The sequence below is a fragment of the Lottia gigantea genome (assembly GCF_000327385.1).
Source record: "Lottia gigantea unplaced genomic scaffold LOTGIsca_18, whole genome shotgun sequence".
Lineage (NCBI taxonomy): Eukaryota > Metazoa > Mollusca > Gastropoda > Lottiidae > Lottia > Lottia gigantea.
The window spans coordinates 169,687-197,568 of NW_008708301.1; the positions used below are offsets into that span (position 1 = coordinate 169,687).

The 27,882-nt window shown below is 31.8% G+C and overlaps 3 protein-coding genes across 3 annotated transcripts; 2 read left to right on the forward strand and 1 right to left on the reverse strand.

The window, feature by feature from the left end:
- Positions 1-121: 121 nt before the first annotated feature.
- On the forward strand, positions 122-18,745 carry LOTGIDRAFT_231137 (hypothetical protein; the record flags this gene model as incomplete). The annotated part of the gene is made up of 26 exons (XM_009052109.1): positions 122-2,555; positions 2,911-3,003; positions 3,197-3,308; positions 4,090-4,194; positions 4,985-5,151; positions 5,334-5,541; positions 5,689-5,827; positions 7,065-7,289; positions 7,370-7,591; positions 7,633-7,707; positions 7,886-8,003; positions 8,197-8,308; positions 8,519-8,624; positions 9,151-9,291; positions 9,634-9,741; positions 10,077-10,437; positions 11,022-11,126; positions 12,862-13,076; positions 13,289-13,447; positions 13,729-13,833; positions 14,219-14,318; positions 14,635-14,721; positions 15,646-15,762; positions 16,063-16,118; positions 17,428-17,493; positions 18,605-18,745. 26 exons carry the CDS (start codon positions 122-124, stop codon positions 18,743-18,745), a joined length of 5,877 nt encoding a protein of 1,958 aa, XP_009050357.1.
- A 2,762-nt stretch (positions 18,746-21,507) lies between these two features.
- Positions 21,508-24,032, forward strand: LOTGIDRAFT_231138 (hypothetical protein). The gene is made up of 2 exons (XM_009052110.1): positions 21,508-21,571; positions 22,001-24,032. Exons 1-2 carry the CDS (start codon positions 21,517-21,519, stop codon positions 23,962-23,964), a joined length of 2,019 nt encoding a protein of 672 aa, XP_009050358.1. The 5' UTR covers positions 21,508-21,516; the 3' UTR covers positions 23,965-24,032.
- Positions 24,033-25,518: 1,486 nt separating this feature from the next.
- Positions 25,519-26,925, reverse strand: LOTGIDRAFT_158663 (hypothetical protein; the record flags this gene model as incomplete). Its single annotated transcript, XM_009052111.1, has 4 exons — positions 25,519-25,572; positions 25,832-25,942; positions 26,370-26,548; positions 26,766-26,925. 4 exons carry the CDS (start codon positions 26,923-26,925, stop codon positions 25,519-25,521), a joined length of 504 nt encoding a protein of 167 aa, XP_009050359.1.
- Between the last annotated feature and the right edge of the window lie 957 nt (positions 26,926-27,882).

Below are 27,882 nucleotides of genomic sequence, written 5' to 3' on the forward strand. Positions count from 1 at the left end.
ACAGCCATCACTCTTTTTTATCAGCTTGTAGAATTTTAGTTGTAAGAATATTTAGTATGATTATTTTGCATTAGATCTAATTATTATAACATTTTGTGACAAATCAATTTTTTGTTTCAGAATGAGTCAACAATCACAATGGCAAATACACAATTCACAACCAATAGCTGGTGGTGTGAAAATGTTTGATCCATCACAGTTTGCTGGAACAAGTCAAGCTTCAAATGTTAATCAGCAGAATTATTCTCAACATTCTGCAGCTTCTCCACAAACATCAGCATATGAGCCTTATTCTACTGCTCAAACCTTTCCTGATTCAACACAAAATCAACAAGTTCAAAATAATTCTTGGACAAGCTGGGGATCATGGGGAGAAGGGAACAGTGTAACAGGAAATCAGTCCTACAGTGCACATAGCCGAGGAGAAGCTAGTGCAGTTCATACCTCACAAGCTCAACAGGACTACAGCCAAAGCTATTGGGATCCTAATACACAACAACAGATACAGCATGGACAGAATTTCCAAACTGATGATGGCCAACAACAGAATCATCATCATCAGCAGTATCAACACCAACAACAAACTGATCAACAATATAGCCAGTATACTTCCAAGAATCAATGGCAAGGATACCCCCAAAACCAAAACATGATACAGACATCACAGCATAACTTATACAATGATCATCAGTATCAACAAAATACAACACAGATGAGTGTAGGATTAGAACAGTCAGGTGATCAACAACAGAATCCACATCCTGATCAGTATAATTCTTATTTAGGTGATTCTTTTCAACCCTCAAACTTTCCACCACAAACAGTGTCACCAAACAGTACTGGTAATACTGGACAAGGAAGTGAACATGTTGACAATAACAGTTTTGAAGAAGAAAACAGGAACAGTGCTTATAATAATTTTAATAATAGTGATCTATCAAATAGTACTAATGTCCCATTTCAGTCTACTAATGTGACTGCCAATCAGTTTTTAAATACTAATAACATTATTCATAGGACTGATTCTGCTATTAGTAATGCTAGTTTATGTACCGAAGGTTCTGCGAACACAAGTTTAGACCAAGATCAGATCTTACAACAAATGTCTGGACAATTGCAAAATGTATCATTGGAGCCTTTACCAGAAGTGACTTCTAATCAGCCTTCCCAAACTGTTGTGCCAGACCAAACATCTGTTGAGGATGTCAAATTAGAGGAAGATCAACAGAGCCCACTCAATGACTGGGAATTTGTGAACTCAATTCCTTCATCATCATCCCAACACAGTCGACAAAGTTCCTTAGAGAATAGTTCTAATATATTAACTAGTCAACCTAGCCCTCAACCATTTTCTGACATACATCATACTGAAAATAAGTCTGAATCTTATGTTGTAACCTCAATAGCTTCTTTAAGTGGAGGTAATGAGACACAACATTCAACAGTACCAATAGACCCTTTTAATGTAAACATTTCTGCATCCTTTAACACAGAGACAAGTAATTCTGCTTTTTCCTCAAGTGTGAATCCTTCAAGTAGCAGTTTTACAACATCAGAACCATCATCCCTTGGAACATCTTTTACCAACCCACAGACTTCTGATTTCTCTCCCCCAAAGGCGCCACCAAAGACCCTCGAGACATCGCCAGCTGCTTCAAACCCTTTCCGTAAACCCAGTCCTCAACCTACTAAACCTGATGCAGAAAAGAGAAATAGTCCATTGATTCCAACACCCATATTTCATCCTTTGATTCTCAGCCAAGATTCAACCAAAGATACAAATGAGGATGATCTCCAAGAACAGTCTGTCTCTAAAATCCCCTTTTCAGGGCAAGAAAGCACCAAAACAGAAAATAAAGCAGAAGAGCCAAAAAGTGACAAGACATTAAAAAGCCCTGCTAAAGGCCAGTCAGTTCCTGGGGACCAAAAAAGGGAAGATATTGGCTCAAGTAAAGATTCTTCAAAGCCGCCAATCCCAAAAGATACTCCACAGAATTCACCAAGGAAACATAACTCTGCTTTCAAACCTGTACATCGTGCCAAACACAACATGTCCCCAGCTACATCCTTATGGGATGATTACTCTCCACCCAAAATAACAGGTGTTATACTGGCTCCAGCTGCACCATCAGTAACTGAAGCTTCACCAGTATCTAAAAGCAGATCATCTTCCCCTGTTAGATCGTCAGCCAGAGAGTCTAAGAAAAGAGATGGTGAGGGCAAAGGCAGTGACAGTGAAGGATATTCAGATAATTCTAGAAGTAGATATAGAGATAGAAGGCTTGGCAGTTGGAAGAAGGATGATGACAATAGATCTTTGGATTCATTGGATGAAGTCAACTCTAAGTTGGATGCTTATAGGGAGCGTAGGTATCGAGAGAAATATGCAGGTAGACACTCATACTATGATGAAAGAGACAGACCCATGAGTAGAAGTGACTACAGAGAAGATTATAGAGCAAGATATAGGGATGATCCCTATTATAGATCCTATGCTGATAAAGATTATTATGGTAATGAAAAATATGATAGACCTAGATCCAGAAATACTGAGTGTAAGTATATAATATTAAATTTGTTCCTTTAGAATTTCCTTGAAGGAATCTTTAACTACATTTGTCATAAGTTTAATATGATGATAAAACAATTTGAATTTTGAACACAATTGAGTCCCATTTCCAAAACCAGCTGTCCTGTTCAAGATTATGTATCTGAAACATGTGTCATGTGTCACAGCATGTGATCAGCCCTTGTCAATAAGATATTCTTGCTTGAAGAAAAGAACAAGATTAAATTCAATTCTGTCAGTCATCTTTAAACAACATTAAATTAGTGTTTTAGACAGAATTTTCTTTTACCATATTATTTGATTGTTATTGTTATGAATAAAAAATCTGATCATATTTTCAGCTCAAGAGAGAGAAATAAGTGAAACAGATCACCAGAGATCTAGAACTGATTATGATAGAGATTCCAGAGATTATTATAGAGACAGATATAGGGGTAAATTATTATTTCAAATTTCTAACTGACTTGTTTCAAAGTTTTATTGATGCTGCTAATATTTAAGAAAAAAAAGATTTATCAGGATGTATTTTTTGTTTTTCACAGATTAACTGTGCATCCATAAATTAAAAAAAAATTCTTCAAAAGTGTGTATGATAGATATATAAACTACTGTATACTTTATGAACAGGTTATCAATATGATGCCCGAAGAAGGCATGATGATAGATATAGTTATGATGATTATTTATATACACAAGCTTATTATGATGAATATTATGGTAATCAAGGCTATGGCGCTCGGTGAGTTTTACTATATTTCTTGGGACTTGGTACTAGATAAGCATTTAATGCATGTTACTTCTAACTTTACAACTATTTCTATATCTGGTCATTAGATTCAACTTGTACCTTTTTGATATTATTTTGATAATAAGTGAAGAATCAAAAAAGGATTGAATGACAATGTATTATTACTAAAGAACAATGTAGAAATTCTTCCTGTTTTCAAAAATCATGTCTACAGTTTCAATGACCAGATATTGTGGTATTAGATATTCTAAGTGTAATTCTGTATAATAATCAAGAGCTAACAAATAAATTACATCATTTTAATCTTCAATTTCATGTTAATTCAAATTTTGACTATGAAAAAAAGGAGTATTTACCTGAGTAATTACCATTTTGATCAATTAGAAATCAGCTGTTTTCAAAGCTGTGTATTGTATTGTGTTTATGTGTGATGAGGTGTTTTTGTGTGATTTTAAAATGGACATTAAACAATTTGGGGTTTGTCTCATGCTTAATAGTGTAGAACATGGCTTCTTAACCATACAATTTTTTTTTAAAAGTTTTTTTTGACTTTGTCCTTCAGTCTTATCTTCCTTATAATTTATTTCTTATGTCATGCTTTGGAAATTTAAAAAAATGTTTCTTGAATAGTTGAAGATTTTATGGTAATATGATTTAAATAGTCAAAATTTAATTCAATTATATATCTCTGAAATTCTAATTTTGACAATTTAAGAATAATTACCATACTAAAAGCATGTTAGAAGAGCTATTATAATAAAAACATTTACAGGTACAATGATTATTATCGCAGTCAATACACAGTAGGAGATAACTATAGTCATGTTTCTAACTCTCCTCGAGCTCAAACTCCAGCCTTAGATGAAACTGAACCAAGGTAATTTCTAAAGCATGCTTTTCATTTCATCGTTTGCTTTGTTTGCTTTGCATTTTTATTTTGTTTTTTTTAAATGAGTTTTGCACAGATTTTAAGATTCTGTTTTGTAAAAGAATTCACCAAAATGATAAATATTACTATTCAAATCAACAGGTTGACACAGAATTATTGTTAACAAAAGAGTTTTACAATGACAAATTTCTGACAGAAGTTATGAATTTATTCAGGTTTTTACAGTGAAATTAATAGCTTCAGATTCAAATAAAAGTAATATTTTAGCTGTGATGATATATGTCATGTTTAAATGATTGATATTGTGTTTATATCTGGAGGCTGTATATTATTTAATATTATTTCATCATTTAACTAGATTAACACGTGATATATTAACTTGTTGTATTAACCAATCTACCTTACTTATTGTAATCATAATTTATTATAGTAAAATTTTGGTTATAACTTTTTTTTAGATATTATATATATATATATATATTCTTTTTAAAATCCTGATTACATATATTAATCAAATTTAAAATTTGCAAAATTACTTTTTTTTGGATATATGGAAATTCTTCTGTGCTGCATGAGCTCTTTGGAAATGATTTGATATTTCAATATGATATGTATGCAACTTGTGCGCTATGTGACAACATATGGAACACATACATTATATTCTGCATTGTATGGCAAGTAACAAGATTATTTCTTGAGTTTGGTACTATGAATTTTCAAAGCTTACCAAAACTAAATTTCTGCCTAAATTATCAATTTACCGTTATTTTGATTGTAGTTATGATAGTCAAGGACGGTTATCAAGACCTAGTAGTAGACAAGATTATGGCGAATCATCTTATAAACAGGATCATTATGATCCAAGATATAGTCAATATTATGATCATTATGGTTATGATCCTTATTATCAAGGTTATGCTTATGATCCTTATGCCAACTATCACGGTAAGTCTATACCGGTTTGTATATTTACTAATTCACAACATTTAATCACCTGGCAGACAACAATTTGAGTTGAGTGTATATCTATACGAGAACTGTTAGAAACCAATGCTATGAATAGTACTTGGTTTGGAATTAGTATTGTTTTATTTAGAGGACCTATTACACTATAGATATCTTTGTAGATACATCATATTCAAGACTTACACCACCCAAGTATTCTATACCACATATGAAAGCATGTTTTGGACCTAATGGTCAGTTAATAAAAGTTCTACCTAATAGACCAGCTGATGGTCAACCAGCTGTAGTAGAAGTACAGGAAGTAGAGTCTGTATTAGCTGATACTACTGGTGCTGAAGAGGTTAAAGAATTCCCTGGACCTTTAATAAGGTTTGTGATTAAATGGTTTTTGTTCCTACTGCTGTATCAGTGCTTATCTTTTAAAGTGTTTATTTTTGTGGTGTTATGGACTTCAGACAGAAACTGTAAAGCTTTTACAATCTTCCTGTTGAATTAAATGTTTCTGTTTTTTTCCAGAGGTGACACTCATAAGAATGATATATTGTTATTTTGCCAAAGAAAAGCTAAGAAATGTGCTGAAGAAATCAATATGATGGACAGAGAATCAGCAGAATTAATCTGGAAACTTCTAGAATTGTTGATAAAACAAAATGGAGTAAGTAACCACTTCCTATCTGTTATTATCATGAAGATGATATATTGTCTACTTTCTGTATAATTGATATTTCTTCTTCCTCTCTATGTGCTGTGGATTATCTTCAAATTTTCTGTGGAGAACAAATATTGTTCCTTTGTTTCCAGTTATTACTAGGTTTTATAAGTTCAATTACCTCAAACTTGGTCTCTTCTGATAATCACCACTTAAGCTATGTAAAGACTTAAATGAGCATGTTGAAATATATGATATATGAACATACAGAGATAAATTCATCTAAATATTTGCTTTACCAGTTGGGAGATCTATATTTCAATGATAAGCTTTTTATACGCCCACGTAACTATGGGCATATGTTGTAGTTGCCCCTGTCGGTCCGTCAACATTTCTTGTGAACACAATAGAGAATACAGTTTTCAACTGATTTTAATGAAATTTGGTGTGATGATTTATATAGATGAGATCTTGGACAAGTTCGAATTTGATGATTTTTCGATGAACTGTTTTTGACTTATTGCCCTTTACTTAGGAAACACGGGTCAAAATTTGTTTGTGAACACAATAGAGACTACAGTTTTCAACTGATTTTAATGAAATTTGGTGTGATCATTTATATTGATGAGATCTTGGTCAAGGTTGAATTTGACGATCTTTCGATGAACGGTTTAGAGTTATTGCCCTTGAATTAGGAAAAAACACTTCAAAATTTGTTTGTGAACACAATAGAGACTACAGTTTTCAACTGATTTTAATGAAATTTGTTGTGATCATTTATATTGATGAGATCTTGAACAAGTTTGAATTTGATATTTCAATGAACAGTCTTTGAGTTATTGTCCTTGACTATTGCCCTTGAAAACGGGTCAAAATTTGTTTGTGAACACATAACTTATGTGACATAAGAGACTACAATTTTCAATTGATTTTGATGAAACATGGTGTGATCATGTATATTGATGGATAATTTGATGTATTTGGATTATTGATATTGATTTTCAAAAATTTTGTGGTATTTTTCAGCATAAATAACTGACAGTAAATATATATATCATTGAATTCAAACTTTAATATGAGAAAATTCATATTTTAGTCACCAAAGACTGATTTATCATTTCTGACGGCTGCCAATGGACATATGTTACCTTGCCTGGCAAGCTATCTTTATGATTTGGCCTATGTTATTTTGTTTTGATATTTCATGTTATTCCTGATTATAATTTAATCTTATTTATTATAGACTGTGATAGGTACCGATATAGCTGATTTATTATTAGAAGGTCATGAACCAACTACTAAAGAGTATAGTATGGGTGGTATGAAGATAGCTAGTAGTTTAGAGAACATCCAACTGGCTGAAGATACCGATCTTAAAACTACCGTAGATAAAACTACTATAAATAATAAAACTAGAGATGACTTAATAGATAGATTTAGACATCTATTGTTATATGGTCGTAAAAAGGTAAGAATTCAGGAAATCTTCAAATGAAATCTTTAATTGAACCTTACTATGGCACCATACTTTCATACTTTTATTTATAGGTACCAGTACCTTATCAGATAACTGTCAATATATTACAGGATGCCTTAGAGTGGGCTATGAAGAATAGTATATGGGGACATGCATTGTTTCTAGCTAGTAAAATGGATACAAGAACACATGCTAATGTGATGACTAAATTTGCTAATAGTGCTATGAAAATGAATGATCCATTACAAAGTTTATATCAATTGATGTCAGGGAGACAACCTGCCGCAGTCACTGTAAGTAGATTTCTAAACTATCTTTTAAGTTTTATTTTCAGCCCCACTTTTCTAAATATGTAGAATGTGTTGCTGTAATCTGTGGTCCATTGAGTGTTTCTGTTAGTCAATGTATGGTAAGAATTATCTGAACTTGAAAATTCCCTGGTATGTGAAGATATGTTGAGCTAAATTTGTATTTTAATTTGATTTCCTTAATCAATTTAGCATACAAATTATAAAAGATAAAATTTTAGAATTAAGAATTATGTAATATTAATAAAGTCTACATTATGATATACTATATATATTTAGTGTATGTCTGATGAAAGATGGGGAGATTGGAGACCACATTTAGCTATGATCTTATCAAATCATACTTCTAAATCAGATATTGATAGAAAATCTATTACTACATTAGGAGATACATTGGGTATGTATGTATTATTGATTATTGGTATAGATTAAAATACTGATGTATAGACTGTCGTGACATTGTAATATGGCCTTATACAGTTTTATGACTTCCGTCAAATCAATGTTGGGATACATCTTGTAAATGTTTTTGTGTTATTTTAATCATATTATAACTATGTAATTAAACAATGATATATATGTATTTGTAGCTGCTAAAGGATGTCTACATGCCAGTCATTTCTGTTATTTAATGGCTCAAGTCAATTTTGGTGTTTTTACAAAGAAAACATCTAAAATAGTTTTAATAGGCTCAAGTCATAAGTAAGTATTTAATTCCTAATTCTATTATTTTCTCTCTGAAAATTATGTGCAATCTAGAATGCTGTGTTGTCTACAAATTGATATTTAAAAAAGCCAATTTCAGCCATGCCGAATAGTAAAGCAAATGGCACAATTAACATCACATCATCTAATCTAATAGTTGTTTTAGTAAAAATGCATGAATAATGTTAATGATTAATTATTTTACAGTTTATCACTAGATGAGTTTGCTACTAATGAGGCTATACAATGTACAGAGATCTATGAGTATGCTATGTCATTAGGAAATACTTCATTTGTCTTACCACACCTACAGGTAAATAAATTAAATATTAAATACATTGATACGCTTGTGAACTCTTCTAATGAAATGGAGTTTTACATTCTACTTCACTGATGCATCTACTAAAGAGAGGCTGCTGACAATACAGAAGCGTTAGCATACTGTTTTAATATTCTGTGTCAGAGATATCTTTAACATGCACACATATAGTACATGATTCATGGTTTATTGTTTCATTTGAACCAAAAGGGCTGACGTGAAAACAAGGTTGAAAAGCTGAGGCTACTGTGAACATCTAAGAACTAAACTGTGCCCCTTCAGATTCCCATATTCTGTATTTGAACTTTGTGGCTGCTTTAGTTTGTACAGTAAATAAACTTATATTCTGTATGTTATATAATAAGCATAAATTTCATGTCATGAAAGTTTCTGGTGTTATCAAGAATTGTGTCTAATAACTGTGAAACTATTTTTATCCTATGAAGTATCATTTGCTGCTGATGAATATAGTTTGCTAATCCTAAGCTAATCTGTACAATGGTTAATATGTATACTGTAGGTATTTAAGTTTATCTATGCATGTCGACTTGCTGAATATGGTTTATCAGAAGAGACATTACGTTATTGTGAAGTTATTAGTCAAAATATACAGCGGTCACCAGTTTACTATCAACCTTCATTTGTTAAATCATTATATGAGGTAATGAGCTTTTTTTTTGTTAGTTATCATTTCGTTATACTGAAAAATCTGTTCCTCTGCTTTCTGATGTTGACTTTTTGTACAGAATGAAAGATTGGCATGCAAAAACCATTATTTCATGTAATGGTTATAAAGTGTTAGTATAAAATATCTTTTCTCTATGTGAGAAACAGATGTCTGACAGAGGATATTGATTCTCAGACATTACAGCCTTCCTGCCAGTAATACCTGTAAAGTAGAGCCAAATCAACAGCACTGTTTGATATGAAACTGTCAATGGTAGTTCAAGAAAATTTTATGGAATAGAAAATTTCATTTTAATTTCAATCTATTTTATTTTAGTTGTCTAATAGACTAAAATATCATGATCCAGCTAGACAACATGAAGGTGATGATGCTGAGGATGCTATCTGGTTACAACATTTATCTGTCGTTTGTCATGGTTATGATGTAAGCATTAAATGTTATATTTTTGATGTTGTCTTTTGCATATCTTGCTGTTAACCCTTGCATGGAAGTTTATGTAAAGTCTGTTACATATTCTGTAACATTTTGATGGAACTTAACATGGAAATGGAAATGGAATAAAAAGGGCAGCTATCTCTGAAATATTTGAATTTTGTCTGCTAATGTAACAGTAGGCTACAGCATCAATAGTCCTCTTCTATGTCTTTCCAATTCTACAGTAAATCTTAGATGTCAAAAATAGCACAATCACTGAATTTAGCATGTCTTATAGTTTGAAGTGAAACACCAATTTGACTCACTTTCTCATTGTCTTATAGGATGGAAGTATACAACCTATATCAGGTACTGCTACACCAGCTGGTTATCCTGGCACCACAACTAGCAGTGATAGTGGTGAAGTGGCAGAATATACCAGTAATACTTATAATACTAACCAGTACCAGAACTATCAACAAGACTGTACTTATACTGACTCTAATCAACAATATGACCAAAGTCAGAATCAGTACAATCAAGGTCAAGGCCAGTATGACCAAGGTCAAGGTTACTATCAGAATCAATACCAACAGACAGGGAGTAATAATGTGACATCAGAAACAACAGACCAACAGACAGAAGGACAGACAACTGACTATCTACATCAGCTACAAGCTTACAATGCTGAGTGGAATCAATACAGTAAGCCCTATAACTATGGTATATATACTTTAAGCTATTCAGCATGGTGTCGTGTAGTAATTATCGCCTTATTTCCCAGGTTTTATTTTTACTTTGATTTCTATTCTTTGTAAATGTTAAATCCTACATGAAAATTTCTAGCTTGGCCATTGATGCAGCCTTCCTATTCGACTAATTGGTAATAGCATGTCTCATTTTTGTGAGTTCACTTTTTCTGTATTGTATCACTACATACTACATTTGGCTGATTCAACTGGGTTGGTTTTCTCAAAAGCATGATTATCCTATATTAGATAACTTAAATATGTGTTTTCACCATTTTGAAATAGCATGAAGTTTTGTATCCCATGTTTATTTTTTCTCTCCATTCTTATTTTTTGTTAATATATTTCCTGGAATCATGTCGTTTTTATTTAAGTTTCAAACCTTTTGGTTTTATTGTTTAACTAATGAGTTTGAATTGGAATGGTTTTGATCTTTGACAATATGAAAAATGTCTACCATATAAACCCAATAGTTGGGACTTGTTAGAGCATGCAGATATTTCGTCATGTAAGGAACTAAATATCCATCTCTGTTATCAGCTCAACAGCAAGGTTATTATACAGAGAACCAACAGCAGACCACAGATACTACTAATAATCAATCTGATACTAGTCAAAATACTGGTTATACACAACCACCACAAGGTATGTCTTATTGCTAGTAGATTTTTATACGCCCACATGAAATGGGGGGCGTATATTGTCATCACCCATGTCCGTCGGTCCGTGAGGACGTCGGTCCGTCCGTCCGTCCACAATTGCTCGTAAACACTCTACAGGGCACAATTCTTGACGGATTTTAACGAAACTTAGTATGTGTGTTCGCAATCACCCAAGGATAAACCCTATTGAAAATCAGCGAAATCGAAAAATATTTAGCATGAATTATTGCCCTTGTTAATTTTTAGCTCGTAAACACTCTAGAAGGCACAATTCTTGACAGATTTTGACGAAACTTGGTATGAGTGTTTGTAATCACCCAAGGTTAAACCTTATTGAAAATCAGCGAAATCGAAAAATATTTAGTATGAATTATTGCCCTTGTTCTTGCAAACGCGTTCAATTTTTAACTCGTAAACACTCTAGAAGGCATAATTCTTGACAGATTTTGACGAAACTTGGTATGAGTGTTCGTTATCACCCAAGGATAGACCCTATCGCAAATCAGCGAAATCGAAAAATATTAAGTATGAATTATTGCCCTTGTTCTTGAAAACACGTTCAATTTTTAGCTCGTAATCACTCTAGAAGGCATAATTCTTGACAGATTTTAACGAAACTTGGTATGAGTGTTCGTAATCACCCAAGGATAAACCCTATTGAAAATCAGCGAAATCGAAAATATTTAGTATGAATTATTGCCCTTGTTCTTGCAAATGCGTTCAATTTTTAGCTCGTAAACACTCTAGAAGGCACAATTCTTGACAGATTTTGACGAAACTTGGTTTGAGTGTTCGTATTCACCCAAGGATAAACCCTATAGAAAAATCAGGGAAATCGAAAAAAAGGTAGTATGAATTATTGCCCTTGTTCTTGAAAACGCGTTCAATTTTTAGCTCGTAAACACTCTAGGAGGCACAATTCTTGACTGTCATAATAGGAAAATTCAATTCTTTTCTTGTCCTTATTAGCCAAGACAGCTGCAATCAAGTATACTTACAAATCCATTGCATTTCATGCAAACTAATCAAATCTTTGAGAAAAAAAATGTAAGGATATAAAAAGATTAAATTCAACAGGAGAAAAAAGGTGGTAAATATTAGCAACTCCCACCTGTCATAAACTCGATACATAAAACTTCTAAAAAAATATTTCAACCTAATTTGCTTGAATATAATCTGCAAATACACAATTCATGACAGACTTATTGAAATCACCCAAGGATAAATCTGATCAAAAATCTTGTAAAACACGTAATTTTTATTCTACAAAGCAGAAGTCTAAAACAAATTTGACAACTTGATGAAATTGATCACAATCAAAACTAAACCTTTTGAAATATAAAATACAAGTTATTGCCGTTATTCTTACAAATGTGTTTGATTTTTAACTTGTGATGGCACAGTTTGTGATGGATTTGGGTATAAGTTGAATATTTCCTGGTGTCTATGTTTGCTATTTTCTAACAAATATTCAATTTCAAACAAAGCTATCAGTGGGCGTATATTACCTTGCCTGGCAAGCTATCTTACAGTTATGGTGGCAATGTTTCACTTGATGTATATCCATGCTTTGGATAAGCTTATGAAGGTAATTTTTCTGAGGGGATGTATCCATAAGATTATTTAAAGGATGATATTGATGGTAGATTCCTGAGGAATAACAAACAAATTACCATTCTGTTCACTTGACAAATCTCTGCACATTAAACCCTTTTTAGGATATTATCAACCAACTGGTAGTGAGAACCAACAGCAAGGATATTATAATCCTCAACAAGCCAGAAATAGTATATCTTCTACACAGAGTCTACCAAAAGAGGAAGATGATGATGATGATGATGATGACGAAGAGGATGATGATCAAGCAGATGGAGGAAATCATGCACCTCCTCCAGGATCATTTGATTATTTTGGTGCTGCCACATCACAAAAGGTATTTATAAGGTTTCAAGTGCTAAATACTCTTGAGACATCTTGATTTGTGCACCAATATTGACTTTGATTATTATTTTAAAAAGTTATCAGCTGTTTACGTTTGTGTATTTAATTGTCATTCGACTGTTCCACCTTCTTCCATAAATAAATATGTATGCCTCGTATGCTTGCAATATTTTTGTAACTAATTTATTTGGTTGTATGTTTCAGATTGTAGCTCCACCATCTAGATTCCGTGCAGATTCTACTAGTTCTACTGGTATTCCACCGAGACAACGTACCACATCTGGTAGTAGTACTGGTAGTCTGTCTGCTGCTAATCCCAAACCTAAAACCAAACAAAATCAGAAAAATGAACAGCAGAAAAATGTAAGTTTAGTATTTGTGGATAGAATGTGAACAAAACCGTTGAATATTTCTGGAGGTTGGTTGCAAAGGATTGAGATTAAGAAAGTCCTTTCTTTCAAATCAAAATTGGTCCATCCTAATTGCATTTAATAGCAATAGTGATACTCTTATTCGGAGGAGTGCTAGGAGAAAGAAAGATTGTCAAAGTTTGCAAAGCTTAAATTTCACTGTGAAAACTTAATGGTAAGATTTAAAGAGAAACCACATCAAGCTTTGTTATTCACCTATTCTGTATATTGTAGAATGAGAAAGGTGGTGGATGGCTCAATATGTTTGGTTGGGGAAAAAATAAACCTAAACAGAAAAAACATAAAGAAATTATATTACCAGATGATAAGAATCCTAAGGTTCATTTTTAATTTCTTACTGCACGAGATACTTATATCTAGCTTCATTTTCAGTTTTCATTCCAAAACTTTACATGTTATTGACTTAGATCTTTTAGCTGATTAAATAAATATTTAGACCTTTATATCCATTTAGTGATAAGTTTTCAATATTTTTCATATTTGAGATAACACAAAATCAAAACCCTATTTAGAAAGTATATTGCAATCTTAGCTTGACAAAGTCATAATCTGTTGCAATTTTTTTGGTTGCCATTAGATATTGTGCTCATGCATGTTAAACTTAAAAATACTGTGCTCAGTTTTATATCTAGATTCAGGAACCAGCATGGTATAGAATTTAACTTGAACTTCTTAAAACAACTATTATATAATAATATTACAGATTGTGTGGGATCCTGTTAATAAAAAATGGACAAATCAGGGGGGAGAAGAAGAGACGTCCACACCAGCAGCTCCACCTCCTAAAGATATAGATTTAATGGGTAAGATAACATGCAATTTGTTTATTATTGATGTCTTTATACCTGCCAACCTTTAGTTTATCCATCAAATACACTGTTCAGATTAGAATTGAACCTAAGTATGTATACAATGCAATAAATAATATTGGTGTAATTGGCACCAGATATTCAACTTGTCGCTAAAGTTCCCTTATGCAGAAAATATGAATATTTATGACAATTTTTATGAAAAGTTTCAATGTGTTCCACATCATCCGCAGACATAGTTATTGTTGTTCCATAAAGCTGTGTCTCTATATAATGATAAAATTTGTATTGCTTAATTCTTACATTATAGGTAAAAGTAGTGGTATGAATGGCTCTGCACCACCAATGATGTCAGGTGCTAATGGTACTAACAGATTTTCTTTAAAAAGTGCTGGTGGTAAGTACATATCTCTTCATACTGTTAATTCTTCAGCTTCAAATTTTAAATTACTTATATGTTTGTAAGTTATCTTGAGCTTCAGTTGCAACTATTTAACTGATAAATGAAAATTGTGATAATCTTTCATGTTCTATGACATTCTTATGATGTTTATATATTTTTTAATTGTAAATTATTGATGTATCAGGAGATGGTATGTAACTGTTTAATATCACTGTATCATGGGTATTGTCAGGTTCTCTATCTATCATTGTGGAAAATTAGGGTGCAAACATAATCAAATTAGGGGTTATAATTTAGATGTTGGAAATCACTGACAGTTTGGTAGAACAGTTTCAGTTGCTTTGAAAATTAAAAAAAAAGATTGTTATCTGTTTTTGCACATCTGTAAAAAATTACAGTGACATATTGAAATACGAATTATTAAGGGATTTGTTAGTAATAAACTGATTAACAATTTAATGTGCCTTTAGTCATGATTCAAATTATTATTCTTAGAGAGATAGTTCTTTATTCTTTTCTTTGGTAACAGGATAAATCTTTGTGGGTTGATTGTTTTTGAAATTTCAGTAATACATATTTGTTTCAAAATTACCCCCATTTGAAAGTTTTTATGCCATTATATTAACTTAATTTAAAGAAATTCATATACATAAAGATTCAATTGAAATATGTTTTAAAATTCAACTTTACAAGTAGTAATTAAAACTATAAATGGGAATTTCTATGCATTTATTTAATCATTATTTTTTTTTATGTTGGAGAGGTTTCTTTCCCATCTTTTAATCAAAACAAAAAAATTGATTAATTATATTTTAAAAATGCACTAGATAATTTGAACATTAAAATTGGTATCTATATTATGATATTCTGTTATTTTGGTGAGAAATTTTTGTTTCATCCTTGCATGATATTTTATAGGTGCTAGAAATCAGTATGTTGATGTACTAAAATCTGATTCCTCACCAGTATCTACTACTAGTTTATTAAATACAGCACCTAGTATAAATACAAATACTAATATATATAATCCTTCAGGTAAGTATTTAGTTACTGTACACTTGTTAACTAAAATAATTGTTCTCTTTTATAAGTGTGAATAAATTTTCATTTCCCCTCTTCTAAATCTGAAGAAAAGGAAATTAAAAGCAGGTTGAAAACAGCTGTGTATCTTTCAGCTTCATTTCATAAACTTTTTCAGCAAAGTGAATTTTCAGTATGCAAAATCATAAATACATTTCATATATTACCAAACAGAAAACAGACTGGGCCTCCTTAAAAAAAAATATGTAGTATTTATATTGGAATTTGATCAAGAGTATATTGTGATTATTTCAGCTGGTTCTAGTCAAGTAAATGATAAACAATCTTTAGATATCCCACCATCATCTCAGGTAATATAATCAATGTCTTTATTTTGCATGTTTTTTTATAATTTTAATTGTTATTTGAAAGATTACTTGCCGTATTTCAGTGAATTTGTAAATAATGCATGCTGTTTGTGTAAGCTAAGTTTGATTGTTTTAGTAATTCCAAACATTAAATTGATCATTCTCAACATCTCTAATCAATTGCATGCTTTTGACATTATTTCAAGGATTTCAGTTTTTTTAAAGTCATTGTTAATTTTTTATTTTTATTTTGTATTCTGTCCTGTTACATTTCACAAATGTTTAATGCTAAGACTGTTTTATAAACTTAAAGATATTTTTTTAGTTTAATTGACTTAAGTAGTTGTTTTAAATAACAAAGAAATGATATGGCTACTTAAAAAACAAAAATAAGATTACATTTTGATTTTGAAGCACATAACATGTCCAAATAACAAATATAGGTTGTTGATGATTAAAAAGCATATAAAAGTAAATAAAAAATGTATTGCAATAATTGCAAAAGCTAGGTTTAGATAACAACAAATACATTGTTTATAAATAACAAATAAATTAGAGACACAAGATATATAGATATACTACTACTGAATTTATTACATACTACTTTTCAAAAGATGCAGGTAAAGTTAAATGATTAACAACACAAGATATATAGGTAAATCTATCAAAGTAATGATCAGAGATATAACAATAACAAGCAAAGATGAAAGATGAGCAGAAAATGATACAAGATGAGCATTTAATAATAAAAGGGAAGTTACATTGTTTATAGATAAGAATAATATTTTTATACATAAAAGATACTTAGGTGATTTATAACAAATACATTGTTTCTACATAACAAACCAAATACATTATTCAGAAGTGAGAAAAGACGTTCATAAATGATATTAACCTAACAAATATATACATACGTTATTTATACAGAACATATACATTATTTATACATGTAAAAAAAAAGACGTTCATAATGTTATTAACCTAACAGATATATACACAGTTTTTACTTAACAAATACACTGATCATACTTAAGATATACATTATTTATTCATAACAAATACATTATTTATACATAACAATTAATACACTGTGTAGACATAACACATACTTTGTTTATATAACAAATACATATAGATTATACATAACATATACATTGTGTAAAAATAACAAATACATTGTTTATACATAACACATAACATTAAAAATTGTCATGTATATGTTGTTAATTGTTTATGTTTACATTCTGAGAATGGAGTTTGTCCTGGTTTTGATAAGAATATAAGATATTAGACCGTATTAATTTTGTTACAGAATATATCTAGATCAAGTTCTAGAAGTTCTCTATCAAGAGAAGTAGAGGAATTAACTGATCTACAGGTATATGATCTATCTACAGACTGTCTAATATAATTATTTAATTATTATTATTATTTTTGTATTTACTTCAGAACTTGTTCTCTTTTCATTTACATATTTTAATCTTTGCTTTATTGGATGCAGCAAAGATATTAATATTGATGGATTAAAAAGAATTTTTCATGTTTAAGGGACATGTTTAGCTACTATTGAATAAGTTTGAGTGCTAGACTTCACTATTGTGATAACAAACCACAGGTCTTGAATGGTATAATCCAGATGTCTGACAGGAAGTCTCTATGGTGAAAATAGTGTGTATAAATGAACCTTATACACATGAATAGGCTGAAAACTATTGAATAGCTGAACTTTTGTTTTAATATGAATCATAAAAATGGCCCTCAGAATCTATTGTTAAATATATTTGCTCATCCATTAATGTTTACAACTAAGTGAATAATATACTAAATAGTTAATAAAATACTAAAAACATGAGGTTAACTTAGAAGTGTATCTATCTTGTATTATCTTCTTTATAGCCATACATTTCTATACAATCTTTCTTTTAGTACTACTTCAGATCTTAACACTCAAATCATAATATATAGCATTGTGTTCATTTAGTATGAATCTTGTTTGATTGCTATTATTACTGCTTTAATTATCCCAATATCTCCTTTGTGCATGCAAGTTATTACTGCATGTACATTCCTTTCAATTTTTCTTGATGCATTGCTTAAATTCTGGCTTTTAACTGATTTGACATTTATTGCCTACTTTTGAATCTAGTTGAATGTGCTTCACATGCATACAAAAATCTTCCTTTTACCAAAAGCATGCAGTTGGAATATATCATTGTAGACTGTTATTTGTGTTGATGAATTTGTATTAATTCTGCTGCATGTTTCTATTAGCATGTGAATTATTCGTTAACTTAATGGTACTTATTATGCTTATAGATACAAATTTTCAGCAATTCGTTTGTGTATAGTTTATAGCACATGAAATTAAGATGGTTGGTCAAAATATGCTTTGAATTTTCAAGTTTGCCTATTTTTTAAGAAATTGCTGTATGAAAATCTATTTAATTCAATTTTCTTATTTTAAGATTTCTTTTTTCCCTTTTTTGCAGAAGAACCAATCTATAAACCAAACAGCATCTAGTATGCCAGTTTTATTTGATCCTAACCAGTTTCAACAATCTACTGCCACTACACAACCTAATACAAGCCAGGGAATGAAATATGGACAACGAAGAAAATATCCTAAATAAGGCATTTACTTTGACTGTACTGCACCATATCTTTAGTAATTTTGCTGCACATTATTCTTGAGGTTTTTAATCTTCATATGATAGAGTGGTATTCTGATAGTGATTACATATACCAAAATAGACTTAGATGGACAAAATGTTGATGGTTTGACTGTATAAATTAAAGATGATGGTTGAAGGGAATAGAAAACTAGTTATATATTTAATGATTCAGGATAGCTCTGACCAATTTTGATGTTAACTACATTTTATAATCAGAATTATCATTTGACAGTTGATATATATTTTAATATTATTTTATTGTTCTGATATTTTTGTTGATCTTCTTTCTGCTGCATGTTAGATTTCCTTTCTGAAATGTGATTAAATTAAATATGTAAATTTGATGTTAATATATGTAAATAGTGTATATAATGAAGTATATATTATTGTGCTATATTAGAATTATTTATGATATAATATTTTGAGAGAAGGGAATGGGAATGAGATATATTTAGTTTTAATTTTATCATGTCTGTTGGCCAGGTGTTGTTTTTTTTTTCTTGTCTCTCAAATTTCCAGTCATATACAAGCTTATCACAATAAATTGGTCTCTCGATACCTTTATTATATTTTATCATTACTTATGATTGAATCAAGGGCAATAATATTTAGAGGATTGAAGTTTTTTTTATGAAGGTATGATTTAGTATTATTTGTTAAGATATATATTCTGATAATTTTGATCAAACTACCATAATTTAATCAGAGTCATTGTCATTCTATCAGATACATTTATATTTAAAATATCACATGTCATATGTATATACTATAATAATAAGTAAAATCATAATTATAATGATGAAACAGCTGTGTTATTAAAAAACAAAGGAGAACTGTTTCAATTATTTTACAAACTAAAGGATGTTAGGGTGCTCATGTGGTTTACCTTAATTTTCATTGGCAAATATAATTCATTTTTAATTGGTTATAAAAGTAAGTCTATGTCTATGCATGATCTACACTAATGCTTTTAATAATACTACTTTTCAATGTGAGGTATATGATTTTAGGAGGGTTAAATTTAGCCATATTGTTCAGCCATATTGTCATGATGCATGATATTCATTTAAATAAGAGTAATAAGAATATTGAATTTGTTATAAATATTGTATTTGTTAAAATTTATTATTTATTGAAATTGTTGATGTTGTTTTATTCTTTCAGATTTTTCTTTCTAATAATTAACCACTTCCAGGAGATTTTGACTGTATTGCTATCAAAATCTCTAAACTTGAAATAAATTCTTTTATGCTATCCGTTATTAGAACATGCAAATGAGATATTAACAAAAACTGTATTTAATTGAAACATACATCTAGTACACATTATTTTAACAAACACCATGAATTTAATCTTCTAGTTGTATTTTACATTCCATTATTTAAGAAAACAAAAATTATCTTGAAAAGTTAAATAATTATACAAAATATGTACAATTTATATTCTGAAGTTACTTACTTTGAATTTATGAATTCTGTTGTATTTATAGAAATGTGTGGTGTATGATTTAGATAGTTCTATGATTTCACTAAAATGCCGCTTACTGCCTAAGGCTATTGTTGGCTAAATATAATAACTTTATTCTCATAATTTTACTACTTGATAGTATTAAAGTTATGGATATTTTATCCAACATTCTCTTGAAGAACTTAGTGTAAGTATAATTTTGTGAAGTGTACCTGAACCATTCAATGTAATATATAGTATGTGTCTATACTGGCCAATAAAGTGATATTTTACCCTTATTGTACACGGTTTTATTTTTGTTTTTTCAAAAGTGCAATTCGATATTAAATTATTTGTTGAAAAATGTGTGAAGGTGTGCAAATGAAGATGTGTGAAGTTAAGGTACAATGAGTCTTGAAAAGTATTATGTTGGTAGCTATTCGACGTAACATGGTGACATCCATTAAATATTCTTTAGATTTAGAATATAGAAATGAATTTTATGTCTTTTATAAATAACCATCTTTCTTGAACATTCTTCTGTTTAATGACACCGCCAACCAATCAAATTCCTGCCCTTTCTCAAACTGGGATTTTGTCAAGCGAACAAAGGGTACATTCAGTGTCTAATGCTTTTCGAAATACACCGTTCCGTGTACAAAACTAGTGTTGTATAGGGCAGGAATTTATTATAAATTCATATTAAATGTTTCTTAGGAATTTATTGCTACCAAATTGTCTAAAGAAAGCGATATACTTGTCAATTGGTTGAATTTTTTTCAGAGAAAATTTAGTCTAAGTACATGTGCTCTGTGTAGCTAATTATTTAGAAGAAATGTCATCGTCTTTGAAGATAACCGTACTAAAGTTGTGTAGATTGGATTGTCTCGAGCTGGGACATTTTTCAAATACTTCTACCATGTTCAATGATAACGTTTTTCTCTGTCAAACATGAGCATCATGGCGCAACGGTATCCTTGTTGTCTTGAAAGTTTTATACCGGATATAATTAGACTGCAAAATGATCTATTTGCATCGTGGTACTATGTTTCTGAACACTATGGTAAATCAGGGATGTACCAAACGACACAGGTTAGACATCACTTTGAAAGATCAAAATTGTCAAAAGGAAAATGGTACAAAGAGTTTTCTAATTATCGTTTGAGTTGTCCATTGTCTTTTTATCAACTCTTAGAAAAAAGATTTTGTAAAAAAACAAACCAGGTAAGTATAAAACTAAAGAAATGAACCTAATAAACACATTGTTCAGTATTGTTTAAAGTATGCAGCTAGTGTTGGGTATATTAGCAATTGTAGTATTGGAAATATTCTCGACAGGTAAAATTTAGTTTAATTTAATATAGCATTTCTATTCTGTTCTATTTTTTCTTTTGTAAGAAAATGAAAACAATTTCAATATACTATAAAACGAAATACTTATGATGGAATTTCACTTTGCAATGAATGCGTCTTTTATTATGAGACTATATACTTCATATGATAAATAAATTAAAATTGTTAAGTAAGTTCACTTTTACGTGTAAAAGAATTTTAATGATAGAAAGAATCTTTGAGTTGCATATTTTCATGCTTGTTATGTTTTCTTTAATTGTTTGGAACATTTTATCCCTTCATCGACTTTGAAATCTCAAAAAATCGATGCTAGTACACTATGGTGAATTTCAATGATTGGTGCGGTTTTTATTCTTTATATATATTTTTATACTTAGTTGACCAATTCTAAAAGGTGATCTTTTCAAATTTTAGGCAATGGAGCCAACATTTCTAACCAGAATAGAGGTTATATTATTGATTTACCGTCACGGTTGATAAGAGGTAATAAACACTGGTCAGAATACTACAACAGACGAGAACCTAATAAACCTACCACTCCCGTGCTCCCTGCAGTCAAACACAGACCAAATTATCTGAGCTATAAAGATACGCCAAGCATTTTTCAAACGGAAAGATTAGATTCTAATTTTGAAGAAAACCAACATGGAAACCGCTATCCATCACAAAGCTTTGAACCATCTCTACATCAGAATGAAGCACACACACAATCAGGATTAGCTCCACCACGCACACGAGTAGTCCCACCTCCACCACACACACGGCCAATTTCACCCCCACCACACCAAGGAGTAGTTCCACCACCAAACGACCAAGGAGTAGCTCCACTACAAAGTCCGTCACACTCAGGAGTATCCCCACCAAAACATTCACAGTCAATAATAGCTCCACCACCTGTAAAACACCAAGGAGTAGCTTCACAACCTCCACCACACACAGGAGTAGTTCAACCTCCACCACACCAAGGGGTAGCTCCACCACCACCACCACACCAAGGAGTAGCTCCACCACCTCCACCACATCATGGAGTAGCTCCACCACCAAATATGGGATTAGCCCCCTTACCTACACCAACACATACGGGAGTGGCTCCTCTACCACCGCCACCACCATTCCTTGGAGTAATTCCAGAGAGATTTCCACACTACAATCCAAGACCTAAACCAATTTCCTCAGTGGTTTCCATGCCATCAATAATGAAGGGTATATCTTCTGAACAGCGAAAACCATCTTATTCTGTCCATATTTCCGGCAATGTATCCGATAAACACAATAATTTTTCCCCATACGTGGATAAAAATCAATACTTGACAGAAGGTAAAATAGAAAATAGCATTTACCAACATATGCCAACAACATTTTGGAAAACCGTCGGATACTTCCACAAAGATAGAAAAAAAAGAACCATCTTTGACGATGAAGACCGTTTTCATGACTGGGAGTTTGATGAAGATAATATTCGTGATTGGGAATTCGGAGAAGAGTATGAAGACCCAGAACATGGCGATAAGGAAGGGGGTCATATAATTCATGATTTAACTGATGACCATAAGAGAAGGAAAAGGTGGTCGGAAAATAATGGAGACTGTCAGGATTGTGAGATGAGTGACGAAAGTGGGGAAGAACAAGAGTACAACGCAGATCCCTGGAATTATGATGATAATGACAGTGATGAAAGCAGTCAAACTGAAACATGGGATAGTGGTAAAAATAATAACGATTACACATGGAAGAATGAGGATAATAATGACGACTACACTTTAGACAATGACGATAATGATGACGATTACACTTGGAACGATGATGACAATGACGAAAGTAGTCAAACAGATACATGGAGCAATAATGAACAATACTCATGGAATAATGGCGATGCAACGAATAGTGACAACGAAAGTGATGTTGATGAAACCGATAACACTTATAACACAGACGACAATGATTATAAGCTTACCGACGAGGGTTCATACAAACCAGCTGACCCGAAACCCCGTCCACAACAACCCCCTCCTGAACACAACCGCCAAACTGCATATCCTAGAAAACCGAAACCTCCACCAAGAAGGAAACCTGGGCATGGTCCTTTATCCAGATACCCACAGACTCACCAACCTTTTCCACGTCCCCAACCCCACCGTCCAAAACTTCACCGACCACAGAACAGGCCGGGACCAGTTCACGATCCTCGTCCTTCGAAATCTCATCCACCAGAAAGCGGACCGGGACCTTCTCGAGGCTCACCTCCATCCGCTTCAAGTCACAACTATCCTATCTACCAATTACCAATACCACCTGCACCTCCAAGACACCCCCAATCTCCACCCTACCCATCTGAACATCTTCAATATGATTTTGATTATGAGGAATGTGAAGACTGAAACTCTTATTGTAGCTTGTTATATATAGCAATACAATACTTGGTGGACTAATAAAATATTGGAATAATAATGTTTAATTTTCAATCAGATCATTGGGATTTTCTTTGTTTACTTAAATAGTGTTGAGAGAAAGGGTCAGTAGTGAAATCCTTGCAAAACCAAGGATTGTTAATTTTGCTCATTCATCTGGAGTATGGTGTAGGTTGTCTCGCTGATAACCATTGATAAAATTTTATCCGTATTCTTCATTTGCTCTAACAGTAAATACGCGGATGTGCTTTGAAGCCAATGCAAAATACTTTGATTGTGCTTTTACCGTTTTTTCCACTGATTCCTCTAATACATTATAATTGATAGAACTATCTACAAAAATTAGCGGCCTGATTGTGTTACGTATTTATTCCTCCCTGAATAGACACATAATCATTGCTCGACTGTGCATATTATGTTATGCGCAATCAGGAAAAGTGGATTTCAGATGAGGATTGTTTTTTTTTTTCGACTGATCAGCGCACACGTTTTCTTTCATCACTAAGTTATGTGATATAAAGGTTAACAGTCGTCTAAACTTTTGGGTAACGATATTGACACATTTCAGTATGAAAATGAATCAATATTGTTTAAGCAACTAACTCACAAGTAAATACTATCAGTCATAGATATTTATTTTATTCACAATATAATAATACTAAAGGCATAGAAAATAACCAATCGTTCGTAGCAAATTAGTTGTAAAGTCAAACTAGAAGGCCCCCAACCCCAACCCCCTTCGGCTCCGTCAATGTTTGAGACAGAGGTTGTAATTGATATATTCCATATACCGTACACTGATACATCTAGAAATAAAGGTGCAAAGATATATATTTCATGGGACTGAACTCTAGTAGAGATAACCAACATGATATCAGTTTGGAGGTTTACAGCCTGCAGCTGCTAAAATATCTGTATAGACCAAGGACCAATAGTTTGTTAAACCTCCTTCGTAAAACCTAGGAATATGACTAACATGAAATTTCTTATCTTCCAAAAAATTCAAGGGCTAGGATTCACTCGATCAAATGTTCTATTATTATCTAGTTTGAAAAGATCTGTTCTAAATGTCTCTTGTTAATATCTCTACGCCGTTTAGTCTTTTTAAAGCTATCGGTTATCCGATGTTGTTCTGCTTATCGTACCTCTGTAAAGAATCGTTTTAAGCAAATACCTAGAAGAATGTAAAAACCTTCGCAACACGAATGCTATATCTCTAACACATACACATTACAATGAAGCCAATGAAAGTTACTATGTTGAAAATAAATTAAGTTTATGAATGTCAATATTGAAGCATTTCAAAAAATCATTTATAGCGACATTATAATAATAAGCTATTATAAACATTTACACCTTGAACATCAATCAGATTATCTTTCTTAATCCATCATACAAACTCATATTGAAAATAGCAACAGTAAAATCAACAGAAATAGTTGCCTATTTCAGATCCAGATGTAAATGAAGTCGGATTGCCACGACACAGCATTAAAATTTGAGCACAATAAGCTTTGAGACCCATCAATTTACACGAACATATTGAGATTTCATCATTGCTCCTTTACAACTTGTTTGCTGAAATATACAGAAAATACAGATTAACAGAATTTTAGCAGAAACTATAAGAATTCTGACCTCAACACCAATGGCGCCGCCAGCCTCCCGAGACTAGGGGTACAAATAGGATATCTTATACTGTCGAGTTTCAAAATGTTGCAGCTCTGTTAAAAAGCAAAGGTGCAAGCCAGAAAAATTTTTTGAATTGATTATGTACATTCTGTCACGTATTTTGGAGAAAAAACGTATCAGGTTATTAAACATATAAGATATTTACCACAATCATTCTATCATTTTCTATCCATCGTTCTATTTCCATTTCTTCACCTTGTAAACTAGCAGCACTGTGTTTTTCTTGAAACTTATTTCCACACGCTTGTATTAAACTCTACAAAAGATATCATGCAGAGTTGTAGAATATGTAGAATAAATTTGTCTATTTGTTGGCTTTAAAAGCTGGTGGAGCTTTTTCTAAGCTATGCATATACATATTGATGTTTTAAATGGGGACCAAGTCGGCATCTTCATCAGAGAGAAACCTGATTAAACCACTTCCAGAAACTGGCGGCATGTGGGAGAATCTAATCAAAGTATCAGCCCTAACATACCATTGCCCAAAAATAGCAGTTGCCTCATGTTCTTTTAATTCTACTTTCTAGAAAGAAAAAAAGATTTTATTTTGGACTAGAGCAGTTGGATTCTACGACATTCCTTCGTTTAGCAATGTTATACTGAACACTTCACGGTGTTATCTCCCATAACATCTTCATCCAAACTCCGCCTGAAACTAAATATTAAATGGTAACGACTCTTACTTTCATTGGTGATCCGTCTATATCAGCGGAATCATAGGGTTCGCCTAACTTAAACCGGAACACTCGACCATTTGGAATGCCTTTTATGCCTACTTTAATAACCCAGTCGTCCCCATCTCGTGAGTAGGATATTTCTGTTTGAGCCTGTGAGTACCATTGTGTTTTATCATTTGGCAAACCTGAAATATATAACATGTATCATTTAAATTATCACTGAAAGACAGGTGAGGTAAAAGAGGGGCGGGGCAAAGCAATGGTCATCTAAATCAGCGGTGATTTTAGAACTCCCATCACGTCGCACGGTAGACGAATTTCCAAAGCTCTTGCAAGAGAGTTTGCCCTCAATTATTTGTATTCCAACGCATCATATTTAGGATTAAATCTTGTCTCTCTAACCTGACATGGATACTTGATACACTTGTACCACAAAACTTATAATAATCAAAAAACAAAATGGATAATCACACAGTGTCAACAGAAGTTCAGACAATTCGATTAATTTTAGCATCCCCAGAGACACCAAGCTACCAAACTGTGAAGGTCTCTGTCCTGCCATTCACTAGCGAATCGATCTATTACTGTCCCATCTCTTTGTTGTGTAAATTGGCTCCGTCATGATTGCATGTATTTCTCAGATGCGTCCAGATAGCAAACTATCTTGCAAAACCTTGCAATCTATCCACGTATCAGTGTTGTTAACAGGAAACCAAATTGCCTTATGGATATTCCGGCCATCTTGAAAATCAATGGCATGCATATTTTATACAAAATATTTTATGGAATTTTGTAAAATGTTGTAAATAATTTGTGTATATTAAAGGCGTGTTTCTGTTAAATTCCATGTTATATAAATACAAGAATTTCCACCTTAATTAAATCACTTATAATAGATCATGAAATACAATCAGTTTTCTTTCGAATGTGAACATTTAGTAATTAAGATAGACTAATGTCATTATAAAAAGAGACTATGTGTGGGGTATTTTTATGTTTCATTAAATTTCACAAAGTAATTTTTGTATCTTAATAATACTCTAGCATATCGGTTAAACGACTTTTAATGACCGTAAAATAGCAGGAAATGTGAGTACGTTCTATAAATAAAATGCAACGAGAAAACTGATAAAAATTCTTAACTGTTTTCAGAAATTGTTGAAGTAATTGTTCAACTATCGAATTCGATTCTTTCTTCTTTTTATGTTCGGGGTGTAGAAATCTATTCCAGTTTTAAACGGTTTGATTTAGAAACAATATTTCTGAGTCGATTGGCAAGAGAAAACGCATTATTCCGATTATATGATACATTTAGATTTGATGCCACAATTTGAGACATTTTCAACTTCATTTTGACAACTGTTACAGTTTCAATCATAGAGTCAAACTCTCTTTGAAAAGGTTATACATTTGAACTGTAAAAACTTATATTAAATAAATGCTTCATCAAGAAACCTAAAACCATAAATATCATGAGACCACAGTGCACATTGAATCCCATTTAAAGCATCTACTGATT